A 23,099-nucleotide genomic window follows, 5' to 3' on the forward strand; every position below is an offset into this window, starting at 1 on the left:
ATTTTTTTTACACTTCCATGTTTGTATTGCCTTTAGCCTCGAGAGGCTGTAACATTCTCATATCAACTTACAGTGTAAAGATTTGGACTTTTATTCTTTAAATGAGCATTGATTTCGTGCACATAGCCAAATAGTCTTATTACCCCTGTCAGGGATATTATACACTAATCTGTTAATTAACTCCAGCAAGCCCAAGGAAGAGCAATAGTTGTTAGCAATAATGTTGATCATTAAATTTTCTTTTTTTTTTTACTCCACTCGCTCATTTTCACCACAGCAGCAGCAGCATTTTACAAATGAAAGAGAGCTCATTTTTCATGCAGTAATACGGATGTAATTAGACAGAGATAATTGGTAAACTTCCCACCAGATTATAAACACATACAAGCATCTTTTTTTTTAACTGTTGGATAAAGACCCATTTTGATGTGTAATTTGCATCCATTTAATGTTTCTGTCATGTTTCATCTCCATCATTGCCTTGATGACCTTCAGTGACGTTGACCTGCACGCCCTCATTTGTAGTCTTCATCACCTCCCTGCCTTTTACATTTATTTCAAATGTTTGTTGCATTTTTTTTTTTTTTCCTGGTGTCATGATGGGAGGCGCTGACCAAAACCTGTGCCTGCGTCTGGTTATAATGAATGCCACCCCGGGCCCCAGCAGGTCCTCCACTGCTGCATGGGTCCAGGGATAATTTGAATTGGAGCATGTGCCATTGCAATCTGCCCACCCCCCACCCCCCACCACCACCTCCACCACCAACACCACAACCAGCAGCCTCCCCTTCCCCTCCTCAATCCCTGCCAACTGCCACACTGGTGTTCACAAACACTGCTGCCCATCTGCGGGGCAAAACACTGGCCAGGGCCCCACTTACTCCCTCCTCCTCCCTTTTTTTTGCCTGTATTAAAAAAATAGATTGTATTTTTGAACCCACTTTTTATGTGTGACAAAGTTTTTCCTCAAGTCAAACCTGTGAATGAAAAGAAATCATGCATATTTTCCACTAACATAATAAAACTTGAATTTTTCCCAACACAGCGTATGAAAACAAACAACACAGTGTTGTTAAATGTAAATGAAATGCACAGTTTGTTTTTTTGCATTCATTCAACAAGGCACACAAACAAAAAACAAAAAAGTTTAGCAGGAAAAGTGAGAAAAGTATGTTTAGTCGTCTCCTTATTGTGGCAGGCATTCTCATTACTTAATCATGGCTCCCTCTTTTTGTGTTTGTGTTTTGCCATCTGTCATCTTGAGAAGCAAATGAACCAGCTGCCATGGAGTGTGATCTTGCCCAATCAGAAATGTGGTCCTTTTCAAAGCGCATCTGTGTGAAACCTTAAAAAAAAAAATGCTGATGAAAAAAAAAAGTGTCTCAAAGTTGTTAATAACATTTTGGCTGGAGAATGTTTTCACCTAGATGGCCCCAATTAGCATAAATGCATAAACTATGCTTCATTACAGCAAACAGAGCCCTGTAGAAAGGGAGTGCAAATACTGGATCAAGGAAAATGAAAGAAAATATGATGTAACAGGTTGTTGAAAATGTTATCCACAATCTTTTTTTAGGACATGTGATGTGTCGAATTATTTTCCACAAAGCACTTGAGACACTGCCCAACACTGGTGTGGTAAATGTAGGGGGTGGGGGGAGTTGAAGGGCCTCCCTCTGAGCCTTGTCTCCAAACCCCCCCTGCGACAGCACAGCTGGGCATGAAGGATCAGCCTAATTTTCAGGTCCCTGTAATGATCGTGGCGAAGAGCGACCGCTAATCCCTTAAACTGAGAAAAATGATCTCCTGTAGCCCCGCGGTGCAGCTCCACACCCCGAGAGTCCAGTTAGGACCCAGCGAGCATGTGAGCAGAGCCAGGACACCAGGCCCATGATAATGGAGGGCGTTGAGCTGTCCAAAAGTGATTAGCATGAGAGTGCCTCTGGCTTGATTAAATAATGGAGGAAATTCACAAACTCTGTGGGTAATAACATTTGTTTTTTGGGGGCTGGCTGTGTACAAGTAAACATCACCTGCTGGTTAAACACTTTTTATACGTCAAAACTGACATGTTTTGGGGGAGAGGAGTATCATTAAGAGATGAGACTGAAAATTGTTTATTTATATGGTACAAAATTGACCTCCTGCAGGCACGAAAGCTGTTTCTGCTTTATAGTTTACATTACTAAATAGGCCACAAATTATCAGTTGTATTTGGCCTACGATAGAGAAGCGGACTATGCAGCAGGCATGGGTTGATATAGGTTTGTTTGGTGACCCAGAGTCATGTTTCATCAAGAGAAGCCCCCCAGAAAAAGCTTTCAATCCACTACAGCAGGATTATGTGCTTCTGCTATTGATCAGCTTCTTTAGCATGTTCCAAATAAAATGACATGAGGCCATGCTGCTCACGGAGAACATATGGATCAATGGCGGAGAAGCAGGCAACACATTCCACCTTGTTTGAATTGTATTAAAACATCTGCTTATTTGAGCTTGATAAAATAGCCAAGCTGCAGAAATCAGTCCCATGCGGTCACTGTAAATAAAAAAAAAAAAGGACACAAAATCCTGATGCATACATATACAAGTATCTTGGGGGAATTAACAAATGTGCAGCGTTAGGATGCATCAGTGAAAGTCTGGCTGATCTGGGAAGGTGCATCCAACCCGTCTGATGATGACATTGGCGGCGTAGTGTCCGGCCCGGATACACTCCTCCAGCCCTTGGTCCTGGACCAGTGCGGAGAGGAATCCTGCAAAAAAAAAAACAGAAGAGCAGGAGTCATCCTCTAAGCACCCATCAACCTCCAAAATAGTTGATGCATTTAAGATTAAAATAAAGCAGCCACTAATAGCGGGGACGGTGCTGTTCCAAATGATGACTTCTTTATGCGGCGCTGTGATCAGCTCATACGGAGTGAAAACAGCAGGCTAAATGTCACGCTCATATAATCTGGAGACATTACCACATTACATAGTTGGTCGGTATCAAAGGTTAATTGGGAATGTACACAGAAATCAAGCTGCGTGGACGATAATGGCGTTACCTCCCACAAAGGCATCTCCGGCTCCGTTAGTGTCCACAATATCATTCTGGTCGATATCCAGAACTGGGAACATGGTAACCCTCTCACCTGTGGGCAGGAAATGAGGAGAAGACTGTTAATTAAAGCTCAGCACCAGTGTTGTTATATAGCTTATTTATTTCTTTGACTTGGGTCATTCCACACCACAAGGCTTTGTTGTAATTGAAGATAATTGGTCATTTGATTTTAGCACTTCAGTGTGGGAGTTGTTTGTGTAATTAATAGTAGAAAACAGAAGAGAAAGTGAATTATTTTGCTTTTAAAGGACAAAAAAACTTTAGTTAGAATCAGTAAGCTGATTATCATACAACTTCTTGGCTACAATGGTGACAAATTCTGAACAGACCAAAAGATTTTATGTGCACTCATTATGTTTTTAACCTAAGCAGGTGCATGTAAATCTACTGTAACAGTAATTTCATTATATGATGTTGATCACTTTGCAGTTTAGTTAAGTGTACTTTGTCCCATTACGGAAGTATAGCATGTTAGCATGCTAATGGTCAACATGGCGAACCACATTAAAAAGGTTTTCTGGTTATGTTAGCATGCTGGTGTTAGCAGTTAGCTCAGAGCCCAACTGTGTTAGCCTCACAGAGCTGCTAGCATTAGCACAGAGTCTAAGCTGGGTTTTTATTTATGAGGCATTTGGGAGTACAAAAAGGTCAAAACCTCTGTGCAGATTCACATCAACAAGAATTTTTGAATAATCGTTTGCTGTAAAGGAACAAGTGTATTGATGACAATGTAAATTATTATAAAAATAAAAATAGTTTACATTATAATATAAAAATAATGCAACATCCTGCTACTGTACTGAATAAGAGCTCAAAAAGCAACAGATGATCTCATGAAATAGTTGAGTCCTTCCAGTTCAAAACAGAATCCATCAAATGAGGCTGTCTTTATTATCTTCAGTGGATTATATTGCTTCAATTATCAGTAGCATATGCACTTCAAAGAGACTTCCAGTTTAAAGGAGCGGAGGGGGAAAAAAAGAGAAACACACACAAAAAAATCTACCAGATGACAAAGTCTTGAGGTGTAGAGTGACATTAAATCAGCAACTTATGTCAGAACAATCTAAACCACACACACACACACACAAGATCTTCAAACAATCCGAGGGCCCTGGTGCCGACGTGAACCTTCAAAACGGTGCAGGAGACAAAAGACTGACATGTGGATAAAAGGAACACGAGGAGGCTGACAGACCTCTTATTGAGAGAAAAGGGCTGGGAGTTTAAGGAGAACACGAGGAACAAAAACTACAAAAAACTTGTTTAATGAGGCTCCCTGCTAATCTAACAAGGGCTCACAGAATATGTGAGCTGCAGATAAGACTCCCCACCTTATCAATTTTTGAATACATTTCTGTCCTGGTCCTACAGGGCAAAAGATTCGCAACCTGCAGCTGAGCATATGCTCAACACCTGATGTCAGGCAAATGACTGTAACACACCAGCTGAGAGAGAAACGCCATCAAAACAGACATCTTTAAAGAGCAGAGTGAGTGTGTTACAGGTCAGTTACCAAAGATGTATCTGATTAGGAGTTATGTCTTTTTTAAAGGAAAGCAGCTGATGGTCACCTTTGATAATCAATTACAATAGTACAAGAATCCTTTTTAGGATAAGCTAATTAGTAGCATAACGACTTTGCTTAATTAATGCCAGAAATGAAGCTTGCCTCCCTCTTGAAATGATTAACCGCACATAAAAAATGTGCTAATAATAAAGTACAGTTTCTCAGTTAGGAAGCTTGCCTCGTTAGATGTGGTTGCACTTATGTGTTGCACTTTTTTTGCGGTTATAAGACCGGATGCTTTAAAATCCGATTGTGCTGCACTTGTTCTGCAAAGATTCTGGTGTTCATTAGATAAAAATAAAAATCAAACAGGAATAAGTGGGTGTAAATATCTCTACTGCAGTTAAAGCAAATTGTGAGGGCAGAACAGTAGGAGGAAGGTCTTAATGGAAAGACCAGCAGGCAGACTCTGTGGTGATGCTCATCTTTGTGGTAACACAACATCAAGACATGTCAGCATTCATTAAACAAACAGAGTCAGAACGGTTCAGTGTTTGGATTCTTATTAAACTCTGTTAATGTCAATGAGAAGATAATTAGAGTTAATGCACATTTTTTCCCAGCTGTTTTGATGTTGTTGCTTCAGATATTTTTATTGTAATAATTATAAAAAGGCTAAATTTATAGGGCTATTTGCTGTAGTTTCCCATTTCTGCACATTGTATCAGTGATCGTCTAATGTATTACTCTGTATTAAATGTGTCATTATTATCATGCATGTTTGTTGACATATCAGTTTAACTATTGCCCCCTTCCATTCAATAATGCACGGAACACATGACGTATTTGTACATGTTACTTATCTGGGATCAAGTTTTGAATGAGTTAAAGGTAGGGTAGGAGATTTTGAAACTTAGTGTTTTATAGCTTCCACAGATGATTAATATTCTTCGCTTTAATGCGAAACCGCCGAACTAATTGGTTGCTATCGGATTGTAAAGAGAAGTTACACTAATTTAACCAAAAGTGCATCAGAATGAAATCTCCTACCCTACCTTTAATGTAACTTTCTTGGCTTACGTGTTGATATTTGGGCCTTGATAAATGATATGTCATAGAATGATTCATCAAAAGCTTTCAGCACATGAGAGACATTCTTTCACATCATTTCTGACTGATGGGATCAATGTGGGCTGCACAGTGTACTTGATGGCATTTGCGGAACCTTCTGAGCACTGTTTCCATACACATAAGCACATTAGACATCCAAATTTTTTCTCTTTATTCAGGTCCAAAGTTTGTGTTCTGCTGCTAGGGGAAAGTTCACATAACCTCAGTGATACAAATTATTCACTTTGACTGACATGTTAACTCAAGTTACAGTCCAACAATTCCCCAGCTGTCTGTAACAAAGAGCTCATTGGCAAAATGTGTCATGGGGAGGAAAAAAAAAGAAAAGAGTCCAGCCAAAATAAGTCTGACTCTGTTGTTACTGGCTTGTAGAACATTTCAAAACATCACTTTGCTGAACTCATTTCACATTTCACTGTAATGAGATCGGCAGCATCATTTTCAATCAATAAAACTATTATGTTTAAACACTAACATGTTCTTCTTCCTAGGATTTGGTCTGACAAAAGAAGCAGCAGATTGGTGGTGAAAACGTAGGAGTGTAGTATGCCTGTGCTTTGACAGGTAACTGGTACCACAGAGAGGAAAAAAAAAAAACTTCCTTCCAGTAAGCTATAATTGTGTGCTTTTGTTAATTCACTCTTCATAATTCCCTCATTACAACCCTTGAATGGTGGTGATTAAACTTCAGAAATTCTTTCAACAGGCGTCTCTTTGAAATGAGTATCAATTAAGTCCTTTATTAATGGCTATTCTTTTTTAACAATGATAATTCACAGCACAGCAGTGACTGAGAAAATGCGCTCCTGTCAAATAAGTGACTGTACGTTCAAATAAGACAAACTCACCTTTAGTGGAAAATGAGCATATGGAGCATTGTTTTGAGTCTGGAATTACTACAAAGAGAGACACTAGAGCTACAATATCATGGAGTCAAACAATTAATACATCACTTCAAACCGTGAGCTGCCAAGTGACACGTTCATATTTAGCTGACGTGCTCAACAGAGTTTAAGTACAACATCTTTATGTGAGAAACTTCTTCCTCTTTCTGGAACCATTCCTGTTTGCATTTCAGCCAAAAAAAATAAAAAATCTGAGCCTAGCAGAGGAACAACAACGTTACCGCTTTCTTGGCAGGTTAGAAGCAAGTTGACATTCAATCTGTTTCCCTATCATAACCAGCATCTTTGTTCACAATTGAGTTATGAAAAAAAAGGACATACGCCTGTAATTACTGTAACCGCAGGCAAAAGATCATCGCCAACCAATATCCTTTCAGAAAAGGGAAAACACTTCCAACATGAGGCGCCAAGGGAAAAGAGAGGGGACGTCTTTCTCATAGTGCAGGCTCCTAATTGATTTTGTTTGTTGTGAAGTGTGGGGATTTCAATAATTCTACAATGTTTAAAGGGACAAACCACAACAAAGTCAAATATTGATATTTGTCCTGTGGACTGCAGTGCTACATATACCCAAACAGATTGTTTTGGTATGAGCTGCAGTGTTGTGGAGACATCATAAAGATTCCTTCCTCTCATATATGGCACTCCATTAAGTCAGAAAAACTATGTATCATTTCAGACATGGACACCGTTACTCAACTCTTTCACTCCTGAGCTACACACAGCATTTGTGTGACTTCGGAAGAAGGAAGTGTGCATCTACTTATAATGAATCCTAACGCACAACCAAGGAGGATGCCTTTAATGGTACCGCTAATCACGCTGTCGCCAAGGATACAGATGCACGCTGCCTCCTGGGACATGGATGAACAACCAATCAGCAATCTGTAAGGCAAAGTAGTGGCAGCTATTTTCAGCAGCGAGCGGTGACATCAGAGTAGCAACGGTTGATAAGCACTTTCCTTGTTTGCTAATAGTGTCTTGTTTTCTTTTTGGCAAATTGTTGATCTGATCTGGTTAAAGTTAGCTTCTGATTGACAGATGGGTTCATCCAATCATCTGCCATAGTAGTAGTAGAACCCTTAACCAATGAGTGAAACATCTGTGTATCTGAATGAACTGTCCCTTTAACTGAACAGAACAGTCCTTCTCGTGTGATTAACATGTATGGATCAGTTTTTCACATCGTTGAAATCTGCCTGCTTTGCCCTCTGGAGAGCCCTAAAACTCACAGAGGAGCCGAGTCAGGCTTTATCAAGTCCTTATCAGCGATTACCGCAACAACCCCTCACTGAATGATCGTTTATTAGATCTCCTCTGCGTTAAGGTTCAGGGCACAATGATCTTAATTACTGCTATAATGGGTGTATAAGCAAAAGCCCGGTGTAGTTCAGCGGTGTCAGTGGCAGCTAAATAAAGGGCCATTTCCCCCTGCTCCCAGCTCTTAAAAAGCATGTTTGAAGCAGTGGCGTGATGAAAGGCACCAAATGAAGGGCAGGAAAAAAAAGAACAATAACAAATTGACATCTCTTTTTAGAGAATTATACCACGGGGGGAAGGCTTCCTCCCATCCTTAATCACTATAAAATGGTTTAACATGACATGCAGAGGCTGGCAAATGATCAAATCCTGACAGGAGGACAAATTGCAAACAAAATGAGAGATCAAGTTTATTAGAGCGCCGCCTCTGGGAAATGAAAATCTTTAATTCTCTTTTTACATTGACATTTATTTGGCTGGCATGAATAGCGATGTTCACATACAGGCAGACAATCTGCTGCACCTACTACTGTATCTGCTCCACCGCAATGATAGCACAGTCAATGACATTTATCATGTTTGCCTTTGTAGATGACATCTGAAACACATTGTCTTTCATCCAGCCAGCATTCATCATGTATTTTATATAAAGTTCACAGCAGCGTGCGGCTGTGTCTTCATGCAGGAGCAATGAGAGGAGCGGGCGGGAATTATCCATCACCTCCAGCACAATGGATGGATTCTTGTTCTTTTTAACTGTCGGGCTCCTCTTTAAAGATTTCTTTTCACATTCTCATGAAAGGAAATTCACTTTCAGGAACTCTGCTTTGAAATTAAAATTTAAATTAGCTCACTCGATTAAAATATATGCTATTAATTAAGAATAGGAAATAACTCAGTATTATCATCTATTGACTTGAAGTGGTATCATTTTGAGATAATATTATCACTGTTAATTTATGACATTCTGTGATTTAATTAAATTATTAATGTCAAGCAAGCTTTGTCTTAGAAGGATTTTGTTTGATGTAATGCAAGAGAAGCACCTCAGTAGTGTTCAACAAGAGCTAAATTACCATAACATATGACAAGACGCTACTATGACATCACATATATATAATAAGCTCTATTTTTGTCCTCCACAAGAGAATCGTTTTCTGTCTTCTTAATGGTTTTCAAGATGCAGTTTACAGTATATTCGTTTTTGATGCCTCCTGTCATAATCTCAAAACAATAAGAGCTAAATCTTCCACACAGATTCTTTTATAAATCTTTTACTTTACTCTCTTAAAACTGAGCGCTGAGTGAACGACGCTTGAGCATCAATATGAAACTTGTGGACCAGAAGGCAAAGAGCCACCAAGGTTATGAACTAAAACTGGTGAAAATCACTGTGTACATCTGTGCGTCATTTTCCCGGGGAATACATTCCAAATGTACCCTCTCTGGCTGAGGACAGAAGCACATGCAAGTGGATAGCATGTGTGTCTGTGTGTCCATTCACATTTAACATAGTTACTAGTTTTATCCTTTAATGTAACTATTTTGACCATCCTGACCACAATGGCAGCACAGTTTACAGACAGCAGCGTAGAAGAGAGTGATTAACAATATCATCTGTGACGTACTATAGTAAGTGTCAGCTCATTAATAATCTCACCAGCCGTCTGAAATGGAGGACAATGGACACATGTGAAGACAGTGTCCTGCAGTGCTGCTGTAACAGTGTTTCTCTGCAGTCCCCAGTGATGAGTGATATGTCGGAGTCTTTACCTGAGGCCATCTCTCCCCATGCACGACTAGTCTAGCGCTGAACTGCAAGGGCAACGAGGAGAGACACCCCGTGGCTCCAAACAAAGGCAAAGGCTCCCAGCAGTAATCGGAAACTATCGTCTCTCCACACACTGCTTAAACCCGCAACCTTTTGCTCGGTTATGATGACACTGCCTTTTAATGTCCCACTAACAAATATGCCCAGTATCAAAGGGAAGTGAATTGATTTGAGGGCCAGCTCTGTCAACTTCTCCCCAAGGTCACTCTGCCAGCATTTTGCACACAAAAAAACCAGGGCAGGATGTAAGAGTTGAAGCATTAAAAATTGCTGAGGACTGGCCTGGAGTCTGTCCAAGACAAAGTTAGAAGTACTTCACAAATCAATGCCTGCTCTCTTCATCCCCCACACTTCTTTTATGCTCTGAAATGACAGAATGTAGTGCAAGCGTTCTTTTTTTAAACATCTGGTGTCAATATTGGAGCTTAACTTCAAAGAAATTACTGATAGCATTCTGCTCTCTTCAGTCAGCAATCTAGCATCTATTTAAGGCTGCATTCTGCACTTTTGAGATATGAGGTTTAAGTGAAGGGTAAAGATGTCCAAAAGGGGCCAAAGTTGGGAGTGGAAAATACGTGTAGATAAGCACACAAAAACTGAAAACAAGACTCGGCCTACCAACGGTTGCAACGGTGTCGTCCTTGCCCTGGGTGAAGACCACCACTCGCTGCCTGCTTTTGTTCTCCTTGGGGAGGTTTTGGGTCATCTTTGCAATCTCTGCAATGTCATCTGTCTGTAAAAAAAAGAAAACCAACAACACCACAACAATGTGTGAATATGTTAAGTTAACACAAGAGCAATTTCTGGTAAACTAAAGAGTGTGACTGAGAGAGGTCAGGTTTTTCCAATCCAGGCAGACAGATCAAGTGATAATGAAACCAGATGGGCTATGAAACCGCTTCAATAAAAAAGATCAATAGGAGTGCTCAATGATGCTTCCATGCAGTTACAGGAGAGAGAGCTGCAAACTATTAGAACATCATATTCCCTAAGTGAGATGAAAATAAGCGTGTGAAGATATGCTGTTGTCAGATAAAGCTACTCCTGTGAGCTGAAGGGATAGGTGGTGCGTGTACTGTATCATTCGCTTCCTGAAACAGGCCATCTCTCCTCAGCATCTGCACAGAATGGATATTCTCGCCTGGAGACGACAGAACTCTCCGGAGTGCTTGCCTTTGATCATGAGAGGGATAAAAAAACCCACACCTGTCAGTGCTACTTTATTATTAACTCATCATGATGTACTATGAGCAGGTAGAAACGTCTTCATTGCCGCCTCGCAGTGGGGTGGACTGCCTTTTTCGTAATGCAGCACACAAAAGAGCTAGCATTAGGGATCTTAGATGCCTCTAGCATCTGTATCAAAGCTAACACTTGAGCACCTTCAGGGTGAGCAAATACTGTGATTATGGGAGTAATCAGAGAGAAAGGCACCAGCCCAACACCAGCAGCCGCACCGGCTCACTCAAACCAATGAGCTTTTACACCTCTAAATGCTTCCCAAACGTCCTTTAATCAGCCCTGAGAGGTCCGGGGAGACCCAGGGCCGAGGAAAAATGGGTGTAACACTCTAAGTAAGTGCTAATGGTGAGGTTAATACAGAGGCTGTTAGCAGGCGATGGAGAAAAAAAAGAGCAATTTGTCACTGTGACTGGATGTAACCACAAGCACTCCTCCAGACACTGAATGCAAAACCACACAAGGCACCAGCACGTTGTCACCCTCAGGTTTTATGTTCGCCGACATAAAAAAAGGCACTACTCTACTCAGGTTTAGGAGCTAAAAGGTTCTAAGGGCCAGAGGTGATAGGGTAAGCATCATGGCTGCTGAGCAAGGCACACACACACACACACACACCCACTCAACACTTACCTGACAACTTCCATGGGCCAAAAAATGATGCAGAAAAAATAACGTTCAGTGCAAAACTAAATGAATTGACAAATGATATGGTCAATTTGGTTTACTCCTGACAAATGGCAATATTTACGAACGTGAGGCAATTGATCAGACATAAATCAACAAACCGTGAAATATGAAAGCTTTACAAGGGCGTTAAATTGTGTTTCAGTGTTGAAACTGATAATCTCAGCTGCAGGCTGACTGAGAAAAGCTGCAAGGGGAGAGATTCAATTAAAGCTGCAATGCAGACAGTTCTTTGAGCATTTAAAGGAAACAGATCACAATCAGGCGACTGTGTTCAGATCTGCTGATTGCTGTTTTGGAGAGGAAAAGCTTTTATCTTGTATTCATACTGAAGGAGTGCTGCTGTCATTTCTGTTACTCATCCATAATGTGAAGATAACAGTGTTTTAAATTACTTCACAGAGTACATTATGTCATGTTTTGGGGTCAGATACCGGCAATATCCAATTATAGTTTCCCTCAAAAGGGCCAAGCGGGCCAATTAACTGAACTTAAATTAACCTCAGTGGCCCTAAAAGAATCAAAGTTTTAGGTGCACACTAAAGGCAAGTCAGTTTAGTTACTTAAACTAACCGACTAATAATATAACTTAATGCTCAGTTCTGATGATGAGCATGCGGGTAAATGTGGGCAAATAATCCTCTAATAGCTGTGATTTAACATACATCCAATTATATGAGGCTTAGCAAAATATCATGTATACTCATATTAAAAGTATTTCTGCGTAAAGAGAAATCATCCTGAAAGCATCCTGTTATTTCCTGCTTTGAGGTCTTGATAATGTATACCGTGCATACTGATATTCTGCAGACCTGTCAGCATGTCACGACAACGCAGTTCACATGGGGAAAGTAAAATTGTCATTAGAAAGTGACAAGAGAAAAAAAAAGGACAACTGTGAAGAAAACATCTTTGAACTACCACCTAGAAATGCAGCAAGTACAGCACACGCCACTGATGTTATCTGAGAAATCACATTCATCCAATGCAATTTCTCAGAGTGTTCTGCCAAATCAGGTTGACATGGAAAATGTCAAAGAATTGTAACTACTAGGAGAGTCTTCACTTTGCCCTTTGTGTTTTTTTTTTATTTCATGTGAGGCCCCTCCATTACCACCAGCATCACCCCCCCAACCCCTCCTCCTCCTCTTCTCACCCACACTCACCCACCTTCCTGCCTTCTATCCCTTCTCCTCTCTTAAACCTGTCACTGCCATCAGGATTGCATTTCTATTCCAGTCACGTTGATCACACCGTTAGTGATTCTGGATGACAATTATTCACACAGAGCAGAGCCATATTCAAGGCAGCTCTACCTCTCAAAGAGAGACAGCACTTAAAATACCTGAGCCTGTGTGGAAAAAAAACTCACACACCGGCTATTTGTGTTTTTGATTTTGCATTTAAATAGCAACGCAAGGAATATGCAAAATACAAGTCAAAAAATAGACTAAGGGAACATTCATTTTATAAGAGGCAGTCCCACTTTAAAACACAGTGCACAGTCTATGGGGGGAAAGAAGCACTGTAATCTGGCAGGTGGCTGTAATTTGGTTATTAAAAGACTACAGTGTGTTTCGGTGTGGTGTAATGCTATAGCAGTGAAGAGACGACATACAGTATCATCCCTGAGTGCAATGAAGATAATGAGGAGGCTTTTCAATGAGGCAACCTGATGAGCCCCAAGCCTGCAGAGAAAGGCTTGAAACCATGCCCAACTTCTCAGCTTCCCAAGAGGCTTTTCAAAATTCAATAAATAACATCTGTAGGCGATGTTGGGTGCAGACCTAGCAGAGTGCGTCATAACAGAGAGCTGGCTGAACAAAGAAACCATGACGACTGCCAGGTTTCCATAGCAACTGCTGCAAGGCCTGGAGAGTATAATAGCACATCAATCACTGTCCAAAAAGAACTTCATTATCAGCAAAAATAAACCTTTAGGATCTTTGCAATTGTTGGTCAACTCACCTCAAAGCCCTGCTCTTTGGCAAATGTGGCTGCCTCCTAGAGAAAGATAAAAAACACACACAAATGAGCAGTTAATTACAGAGTCACAAACACAGCACACTTCAGACGTGAAGTAAAGACATCTCACTTCCCTCTTGCTCCTCACATGTGCGGCCGTGCCACTTGAGAATAAGTAACCTGAGTTAGTGTTGCTCTGCCAACTCCTGATTTAATAGGCATGCAGCCCACCCATTTAAACTATTGCCCGACATCGTCTCATCTTACCACAGCAGCATGAGATAGCAGCACGTCAGCCTGCAGCCTTGAAACCATGAATATGTGCTGGTATGTGGGGATCCCCAACAATGCAGGGATTTAAAGCTCGCTATATGCTGCTTTATTGTGCTAACAGGTGCACTTTACATATTTCAATACCACTGTACATAACATCTTTAGAGCATGCACGATGTATCTGGTTCTACACATTGATGCTGCCCTTATATATACTGTGAGTGTAGATATGTCTCAGAAGGGGCCACACACTGTCCTTGTAGCTAACTAGGTAGCTAGTTAATTTCTGTGTCTTTTTGGTGCATTAAAATAGAGAATGTTAATCTTTTTTTTTAACCTGGTGAATAACATTTATACATTATTAAAATCCATTTGCCATAAACAAAAAATTATTTCAGAATTCACAGACTTGACATTGACAATTTCTGCCCTAAAGGAAGGAAAAATTGCATTTAATAAAATTACCCCTTTTTTGCAATGTATATAAGAGGCCTTGATACTGTTAACAGGTTTTAATTTATTTCATGAAATTACAAGGCAAATCAATGCCAACATATATATAAAGACACATACAAGAAAAAATTATTATGTTAATGATATATGTAAACCACTAATAAGATCTCCACAGCTTTGGAGCTTGAACATTTATGTATAAAATGTAACCATATAACACAACCTGCGTCTGCAGTGCGCTGCAGGTTGTGCTGTCCGATCTGTGATTTGTAATAAACAGACCACGGAATGCTCCTTTAAGTGATGACAGAAGCTGTTGCTTGTCAGTTCAGAACGATGTCACAAATCGTGACAGACAACCTCGTGCACTAAATTCACTTCTGACCCCAGACGGCGCAATAAGTTGATGCTATGATTCTAAATAATCCAATTATCTGCAGAAGGGGGGGCTGGCGTTTGACTGACCTTGGGGAGAGGTTGACAACCTGGTCCTCAAACAGAAGGGGAGGAGATGACATGGAACAATAAGGTTACCGCTCCCTGGAGAAAAGCCTCATGGCTCTCTGCCTTGGATCAACATCACAACACCAGCAATATGTCAATTCATCACCCCCCCAACTCCACCCTGCCCTGCTAAGCACGCACACACAGGTCAGACAATTAGCTGTTGTAGTCAAGAAGCAGTTTTATAATCAGTAAAGGTGGAGCAGTTGTCTTGTCTCACCCCCCTTTGCCTTTTCAATCTATGGAGGGCTTAGGTCTCACATTTATTTTCCTTTATTTACAGCCACATATTGACTTTTCTCCTCAGGAGCGTTCCATCACTGCCGAGCATGAGGCATCTCGCGGGGACAGGAGCAGCTTGGAAAATGTCTTGTCAAAACAGCGATATTTCATATCAAAGCATTTAAAAGAGACACATGAATGAAGGCTGGAATAAGGATGGTGCTGCTGAACAGCACATGGCTCTACCTCATCCTCTTCCTCTCTAGTTAGCAGCTGTAATATTTGTGAGAAAAGGCTTCTGAGAAAGAGTGTGGGTGTTAGAAGAAAAGATAATTGAAGCAATATCTACGAGCCACATGTGTACAGTGTAATCCCTTTTAGGAATTTATTAATTTCAGAGTTGTTATGAATGCCAACATCAAAAACATTTTTAGTAGGTAAGCTTAGCTGAACCTAATGTATTGGTATGATAAATAGTGTATGGCAGTAAATATGCAATTACTGAGGCTACAAATGCAAGCCAATAAAACTGAAATGATGGGCAATTAAAGTCACTATTCCTTAAGGGGCTTACAGTGTTAATATTCAAAATCTTGTGTCCGTTTTAGCGTTTGACGTGTGCTGTTTAGGTAGACGCTTTTCAAAATGACGGCCCAGCTGTTGCAACAATGACAAGTGCTTCGAGTGACATCTGGGCAAAATCCTCTTGTGCTCAAAAAAAGCATCTCGCTTGTTCAGAGATTGCTGCGATTGCACGCCTTTTATGAAGTCTGAATCCAAAAGAGAGAGAGAGAGAGAGAGAGAGAGCTGTTTTCAGGGGGGCCTTGTAAGTTCTCCTCCACTCCTCTTCGGGCAAACAAGGTAAAAGATAACAACACGGGCAGTGTGCATGAGTGCATGAGCCCTCTGCAGCCATAGTTAGTATAAAGCTATCAGAATGTGTGAGATGTTGCTGCTGTCAGAGGCTTAAACAGTCAAAGGGATATTTTTAGAGAGCTTAAGCTAATAATCCAGAGCCCAGTCAGGGGGGAGGGAGTCTACAATTTCTTGCCAAGCAAAATGAAAGAGGAAATACACACTTCATGCAAAGGGCAGTTTTCAAAGCTTCACACTTTGTTTTCCTTGACACTGTAAGTGACAGGAGCCTAGCAGGCTTAGAAAAAGGTCTGTATATTCTCTGTGAAATTAGTCTTACTGTTGACTTGCCTTTGATGATGCTAAATTTTTGGTTCCGCCCGATTATTCTGGCACACTGGATATGCAACTGTACAAAAGTGACAAACGTGATCCAGCTGTGACCTGCTAGCTGCTAACTACATTGTTTTGTACTGAAAATGTAGTGTTTTGGGTAAAAATTGAAATTAGAACATCACTCTTAAAGTTTTTTTTGTGGCAAAAGAATTAAAGGAACTAAAGAAGCCAATGGCTCGCAGGATAAAATATTATCAGTAAGCAAGAATTAGTTTTTTCTCTTCTGTGTAACAAGTTGTTGAGCATGTGTCACAGCAGGAGTGAGTAAGAAAAAAAAATCCAATTTCAGTGTTTTCCAAAGAATCTAAATCAAAGAGCAAACCTCAGTGCTAAGGTTAATAAAAGCTGATAAGCTGAAAAGCGTAACTCCCCCAGGCCATTCAGAAAATAAGCATTTGCTTGACCGTGTTAGCCCACGCTGATGCAGAGGCAGAAATTGAATTGTATTTGACATTGTGTGTGTGTGTGAGGTAGGGGCACAGTATTGAGGAGGGTATAGCCCTTACAAGTTATTTACAACAGCACCCCTTTGGTCTTCCTTTATAGGCATTTCATTTTAAAGACTTCAGAGTTTTAGAGAACTATTTTAGAGCAGAGCTGATTTCCACCACTGTACAAAATGTGCTTTTGAAACTGTACAAACTAGAGGAGAGCAAATTATCAGGTCTGAACAGATCAGCTGGAAATGACAGGTCTCTTACTGCAGAAACCGTTTTAAACTAAACTGAGCATGACTAGGTCATGACTTGTCAAATAATTCAGTCAATTATCACTACTTGCAGATATATATAACAATGCTACGTGACGTGTTTTCCTCATTCCCTGCATGCAAGCATCAGACATCACTGAGGCGAGTCAGACAGCTTTCATAAATGCCCAGTAAAAACAACATCTGGCATTCAACTCAAGTGTTTCCAACCAGATTACTACAGCATACATTACAGGGCAGTGGGTGGAGAGGGGGGTGGAGAATAAATTGCTAATCTAGAGGACGGCACAGGAGAGGATTGTCAGTGCCCTTCACGCAGCCTCTGGGTCGCACACCAATCTCCACCTGGATGTCAGGACGTCAGCCCCCAGCGTGAGTCCAGGTGCTGCCGAACAGGAAGCTGCCACCGCAAAGATATGTGGGCTGATAACAAACGCAAGTGATTATTAATATGATCATGCAAGCTGATAGCACCTAACTCCTGCTGGGTGGAGGCAAGGCAGCCGCCTGCTACTGTGCAGTACAGATTAGGAGGAATAAATCACCTGTACCGAGCCCACCTGAAACTCCCAGGAGAATGCAGCAATCCTGCTCAAGCATGACATGCCACAAACATGAGGGTAAACACACACACACATACAGGAGCAACACACTCCAGAAAGGCAGGAGTCGCTTTTACTGCCTCTGGGAATTTACTCAACAACAGCTGATGGTATTTCACTTTGGGTTTTACTGAGCCATTAAGTGGCATGTTTCATCTCCACCTAGTTATTTTCCTACACTCAGGTACAATCGCACAGATTTAATCTGCATACCAGTTTCAGATTTACATCTCCACACTGAAAAAAAAAAACTACTTTCCTAACAAAACAAACTGTTAACAACTGTGATTTTTAAGAAATAACTCTCCATTTACTTCGTATAACTGAGTCCACTGTGCACCAGATGTCGTACTGTTGTGAGAGCACATTTACATTTTCATCAGCTTCTGTAGTGCATAAAAAGGTATTAATTTTCAACTTCTGTCAAATCTCTCTTCCTGCCTCGGGCTACATTCATTATTTAATGCGTTGTTGTGAACTACAACATCACTCCTGCATAAAAATAAGTCCTGATCGCATATTTTTGTGTCCACTAAAAACTGGATCTTCAGCATCAATATATGCCATTTCATTTGAATGCACCTGCAAATAGAAAAGGAGAAATCAAGAAAAACACTGCTAGGAATAATTCTGAAAAGCAAGAGCAAGGTTAACTTAAGCCTTCATGTGACTGATTTCCACATTGCTCATGCCTGCCAGTCCATTATACACTTCTAGCAACAGCCCCCACTTCCATCTATCTCAGTCTACCTACAAGGGCAGCAGAGAGGTCTCATAGCAAGCCCACAGGGACAGCAGCAGCACCTACAGCACAGGTCCAAAGGTTAAACAATCGGAAACATGTGCAGTACATAAATATCTCCGCTGATAGCAATCTTAGAATGGCACAGCAGAGTTTGCATAAGGGGCTCAGAACGGAGGATGTAACCTCAGATAGAGCAGGAGGGACCAGACAGGCATTCAGTCAGCCTGTTGGGGCTAATGGAAGCTGTGGCAGTGGCAGCAGAAGCTTTGTGCTGGGGGGGAGTTAGTTATCAGCCTGATGGCCTTATCAGCGCTGAGGGCCTCTATCACACATCTCACCTCTGGGCTCTAACAAGGGGTCAGCACACAGCGTCGGACTACCAGAAACTGGCTATCTCTGAAGGAAGCGGATGAAGGGAAAACAGTGGATGAACTGGTGTGCTCAACAAGCAGAGATAATGCAGCAGCTTTTAACTAGCTCCCAAAACTTGGCTCTCTTTCTGTCCTGGGTGTTGGTGCGTCATTCCAGGTTGTTTTGATCTGGATCTCTCTCCTTATCTCAGTCTCGCCTCCTGTGTCATTCCATGTGCCCAGGATTGTTTATGTTTCTTGTCTTCCATGTGATATGTTGTGGTTTTTCAGGTCTCCTTGGTGAAGAGGACGCAGTTTAACTCACGTCACACCTGCTTGGTAGCGCTTAGATGCTTGATGTTCTTCCAGATCACACAAATCTATATTTTACAAACTACAATTCTAGCTTAACAGATTTGATATGTCTTAAAAGTTTGACTCAAAAAGTGAGAAATCAACAGAAATCACTCCTGAAAACTTGCCTGTATGACATACTTGAGAAAAACCAACTGAGAACTTTTGGTGAAGCTGTTCTTTTTGCTCTGCTATGTTTTATTGGATATTTGGTCAAGGTCTACTTGTTTGAATTTTTTTAAGGATCCAGTATTTCCACAGTTAGTGGTTTGCTGTTTACACTGTTGATTTTCAGCTCTTTGGGTCCACATATTCGGGGTCAATAAATCAATTTATCTCACAATTTAAGTGATAGAAATGATGTGTGTGTGTGTGTGCAACAAGCAAGTTAGAAAATGTTTAGCATTCATGGCGTTTAGGTGGCCTGGAAACCCTCTAGTTATAAACATGCAGTGGAAGGCCTTGGAAATGTGTTTTACTTTCCTGCACACACACAGAGTTCTAAAGTTTTAACTGCACACGTCATTTAATAAAAGATTTGTGTCTCTCTCTGCTTTCTAATTTTTTTGGTCTGAAACTGGTGAATCAAAAGGCACCCACATATTTATCTATTGAGGTGTAACAAAGGTTTTTATTATGGAAAACAACAAGATTTAAATCCTTCTGTCTGCTTGCTTCCATCATGTTTGTGCAATCCAGTACAATTATTCTCTTGTTTTCCTCCTGTTTTGTATGAATATATGCATATTTGATAGTTGTGCAGCTGTGTAAACTTTGCTTCAAATAATGACCTCTGAATGGTGATTATGATTATACATTCATTTTTCACTCTGGATAAAAATCACTTTTTGTTGAAAAGTGCACAACAAAAAAACTTTTGATGAGGTTGAACTCAACTTCCTTGCAGTCCATCAGTTTCTCGCAGCTTATTATCCAGTAAATTCAACAGACATTTGGTTGCAGGCTCTTGCAGACAAAGGTCAAGAAAGCAAACAGCTTTTTTTTCTCCCTCTGCAGCCAACTGTTGAGAACAGTGACCATACCCTCCTGTGTATAATAAACATGCGAGCATTTGGCCTGCTCTATTTACCTCCTAATGAGAAACAAAGATCTGCTCTGGAGGGACTTGCATGCCTCAGACAATGAAAAACCCAGGGAGGGGGGGGAAAAGCTCTCCAAATAATTCAAACCATTTGTGTGCACAGGGGACATGAGAGCTTTGTCTGAATAAATTGGCCATACCAAAAAACAGCAAGATGATGTTTAGTGTGTTTGTGTGTGTGCTATCTGTGGAAATGGCACAAGATGGCTATTGGCCAGATGAAAGTCTGCATGGAGGGCAGGAGCCCTAAAATGAGGAGGCTACATCATTTCAGATGTATGCAGGGTAACATGTGAGAGATGTTGCAGGGAGGGCAAATTCACCACATGGCTCTTCTTGAAAAAAAAAAACTTGGCATGATACAAGCCCAATAAAGAACGGTTCATGCAGTTCAAGCAGGACTGATGGGCAGATTGTTCTGAAGTAAGCCCATAGGTTCCATTATGTGTAGATCGATAAATTAGTTTGATTTAACTGGTGGGACGATGTTGTGATCGTTACTTGTGTCTTTGTGTCATTCTCTTATCCAAAGACGGGAGACCTCTAAATGACACTGGAAAACATGACTATATAGTCTGGACTGTGGGAATACAATCATGATTAGACAAAGGCCAGTCCTCCCGCCAACTCTGTGTGGATAAGAGGATTGGAGATGGGGAGGGGGAAGAAGCCAGCCAAACTCTAAGCAGCAGTGATTTGGGAGGAGGACAGGCATTGGGATTGTAGGGGTATCTGGGAAACCTGCCGGTGTTCAAACTTCTGCAAGTCCCTCCAGCAACAAGCTGATATCTTGCACTCTCTCCTGCTGTGACAGAAATATACTGGCCTCAGCACCAGCTGAACGTGGCCACTATTGATCTGCTCCCAGCGCAATATCTCCTCTTACATCCATAATTATTCTCCTTCAGAGGACTCCACAGTGTGCCCCGGCTGCCCGACTGGCTGGCTTTCTATCTGCCTCCTTGTTAAAGATGCTCTGTGGTCTCACATTTCATGTTGCACTGCCAGCGACCCCCTTCTCTTAACCCCGGCATTTTCGAATATTTCATGGTTCAATCTCAGGGTTGGGAAAGGCGGCCTCGGCACGGCACAATTATAGTGGTTAGTCGGACTCCTCTGGTGGAGCCATGCTGGCTCCCAAAGTACCATGACTCGCAAACAGGCAGCCAGGAAAAACAGAGGAATGTCAGAGAGACCATTCTTCTTCTGAACTGAATCGTCTCTCTGGCTGTGCACACACAGGAAAAAAACTGATGGGTTAATTGTAGTGACACTTTATGACTGAGTAATGTGTTTTCCAAACTTTTTGTCTCTGACCTCGTTTTAAAAGAAGAAGAAAAAGCAGAATCTCCCATGTTCCAAATGAAATCCTAAAGTTATGCACACAATTTATGCAGAATAGCAGACGTCTGTGACTGACTGACAAACAAACCAATCACAGGCTACACCTTTCTACATCTGCACAAACACTGTCTGGCTACTGAAGAGTCTGCTCCCAGAGGCAGTGAGTAACTTTGGACGGCAATACATTTGCACAACATATCAGCTTTATTTAAAGAAGTACTTTTAGTGTGTTGTGTAAAAAAAGGTCATGTCAGGTCTGCATATGTGTGTTCACTCTTGTTGACAACATTCTGATCAACTTTAAACTTATTGTCTGTATCACTATGGATGTACAATGAGTGATAATCGTCGAGATGGATGGCTGTCAATTTTCTGTCAGTTAATGTACTGAACAGACCCCGCACATATAAGCTGGACTCTGAATGTTTGGATGAATGCTCCAGAGAGCTGCAAGACATAAATTGCTTCACTTATGTAAAATTAATACTAAAGAGCAGCACTCTGATTAGCATTGTCTCATAACTGCAACAAGATCTCGGACTTTAATCTACCGCCAATGTGATATAATGTCTCTGTGTGGACTGTGACATGATGCAAATTCGGACCCCGAGGCAACACTGACTGAAAACCACTGATGTAAATAATGCAAAAGATTCCAGACAATCTTGGAAATTCAACAACAGTGAAATTTACATAATCTTGCTTTAAAGCCAAGACTTTGTTCAGCGTGATTCCTCGTCATCAGTTATAAATAGAAGAAAATAATCAATTTATATCAAACCACCATCCAAAAAGAAAGAGAAAAATAAATAATATTAAAAGAGTGCAGCTTTCGCATTTAGAAAGTCATCCACAGCTAATGCGCGATGACTCATCATACAACTCACCGACTGTACGTCACAGTGAAGGTCAATGTACCCTGGCACTGAACGCAAGGCATGTGACTCATCACAGAAATAGCACATTCAATTAAAATTCAGTTGTGAAAGACACAAAGGAGAGCAGCAGCTAATACTTCATGTCTTTTCCTCCAATGACACATTGTGATTGTTCCGCTTCACTGGCTTTAGAGATGGTTCTGTGTTCATCCTCCCAGTTGGCCTGTGGGGCCTTGTGAATAAACACATAGAGGTTAATGTCTCATGTTCTTGCCTGTTCTCTGCAGACAGCTCTGACAGGAGGAGAGAGAGAGAGAGAAGCGCCTAAAAGGAAAGCTGTTTCGGTAATACGCTAATCTGGCTCTCGCATCTCTTTGTTTTAGGCAGTGAGACAGGATATTTTCCCCCAGCTACCATTGAGAAGCACATCTTGAGTCTGCTGTGGGTAAGCTGTCAAGGGGAAATTCTCTCTCCCAGTTTTTTTTTTTTTTGCAAGAACACCCCTCATACCCTAAGGGGTCTTTAGTGAACTTGCCATCACCCACACATACTGACAGGAGAGAGCACGTACTTCCACAGCCCCGCACACGTCACTGAGGCGATAAACAGCCACGGGCCTCGCCACAGAGATAAGAATTCCAAGCAGTCTATCAAACAAACAAAGCCAGATGACGAATC

The 23,099-nt window shown here is 41.1% G+C and overlaps 1 protein-coding gene across 2 annotated transcripts in view; it reads right to left on the minus strand.

The window, feature by feature from the left end:
• Positions 1–2,101: 2,101 nt before the first annotated feature.
• The window catches only part of LOC114452015 (adenosine kinase-like), an 89,664-nt gene continuing 68,666 nt past the window's right edge, over positions 2,102–23,099 (minus strand). For both annotated transcript variants that reach the window (XM_028431080.1, XM_028431081.1), the window contains exons 8-11: positions 13,638–13,673; positions 10,362–10,476; positions 3,051–3,137; positions 2,102–2,756 (exon numbers count right to left, since the gene is read on the minus strand). In XM_028431080.1, the coding sequence (XP_028286881.1) occupies positions 2,632–2,756; positions 3,051–3,137; positions 10,362–10,476; positions 13,638–13,673 (363 nt within the window). In that variant the 3' untranslated portion in view covers positions 2,102–2,631. The remainder of the gene's footprint in view (positions 2,757–3,050; positions 3,138–10,361; positions 10,477–13,637; positions 13,674–23,099) is intronic.

This window comes from Parambassis ranga, chromosome 19 (genome assembly GCF_900634625.1).
Source record: "Parambassis ranga chromosome 19, fParRan2.1, whole genome shotgun sequence".
Lineage (NCBI taxonomy): Eukaryota > Metazoa > Chordata > Actinopteri > Ambassidae > Parambassis > Parambassis ranga.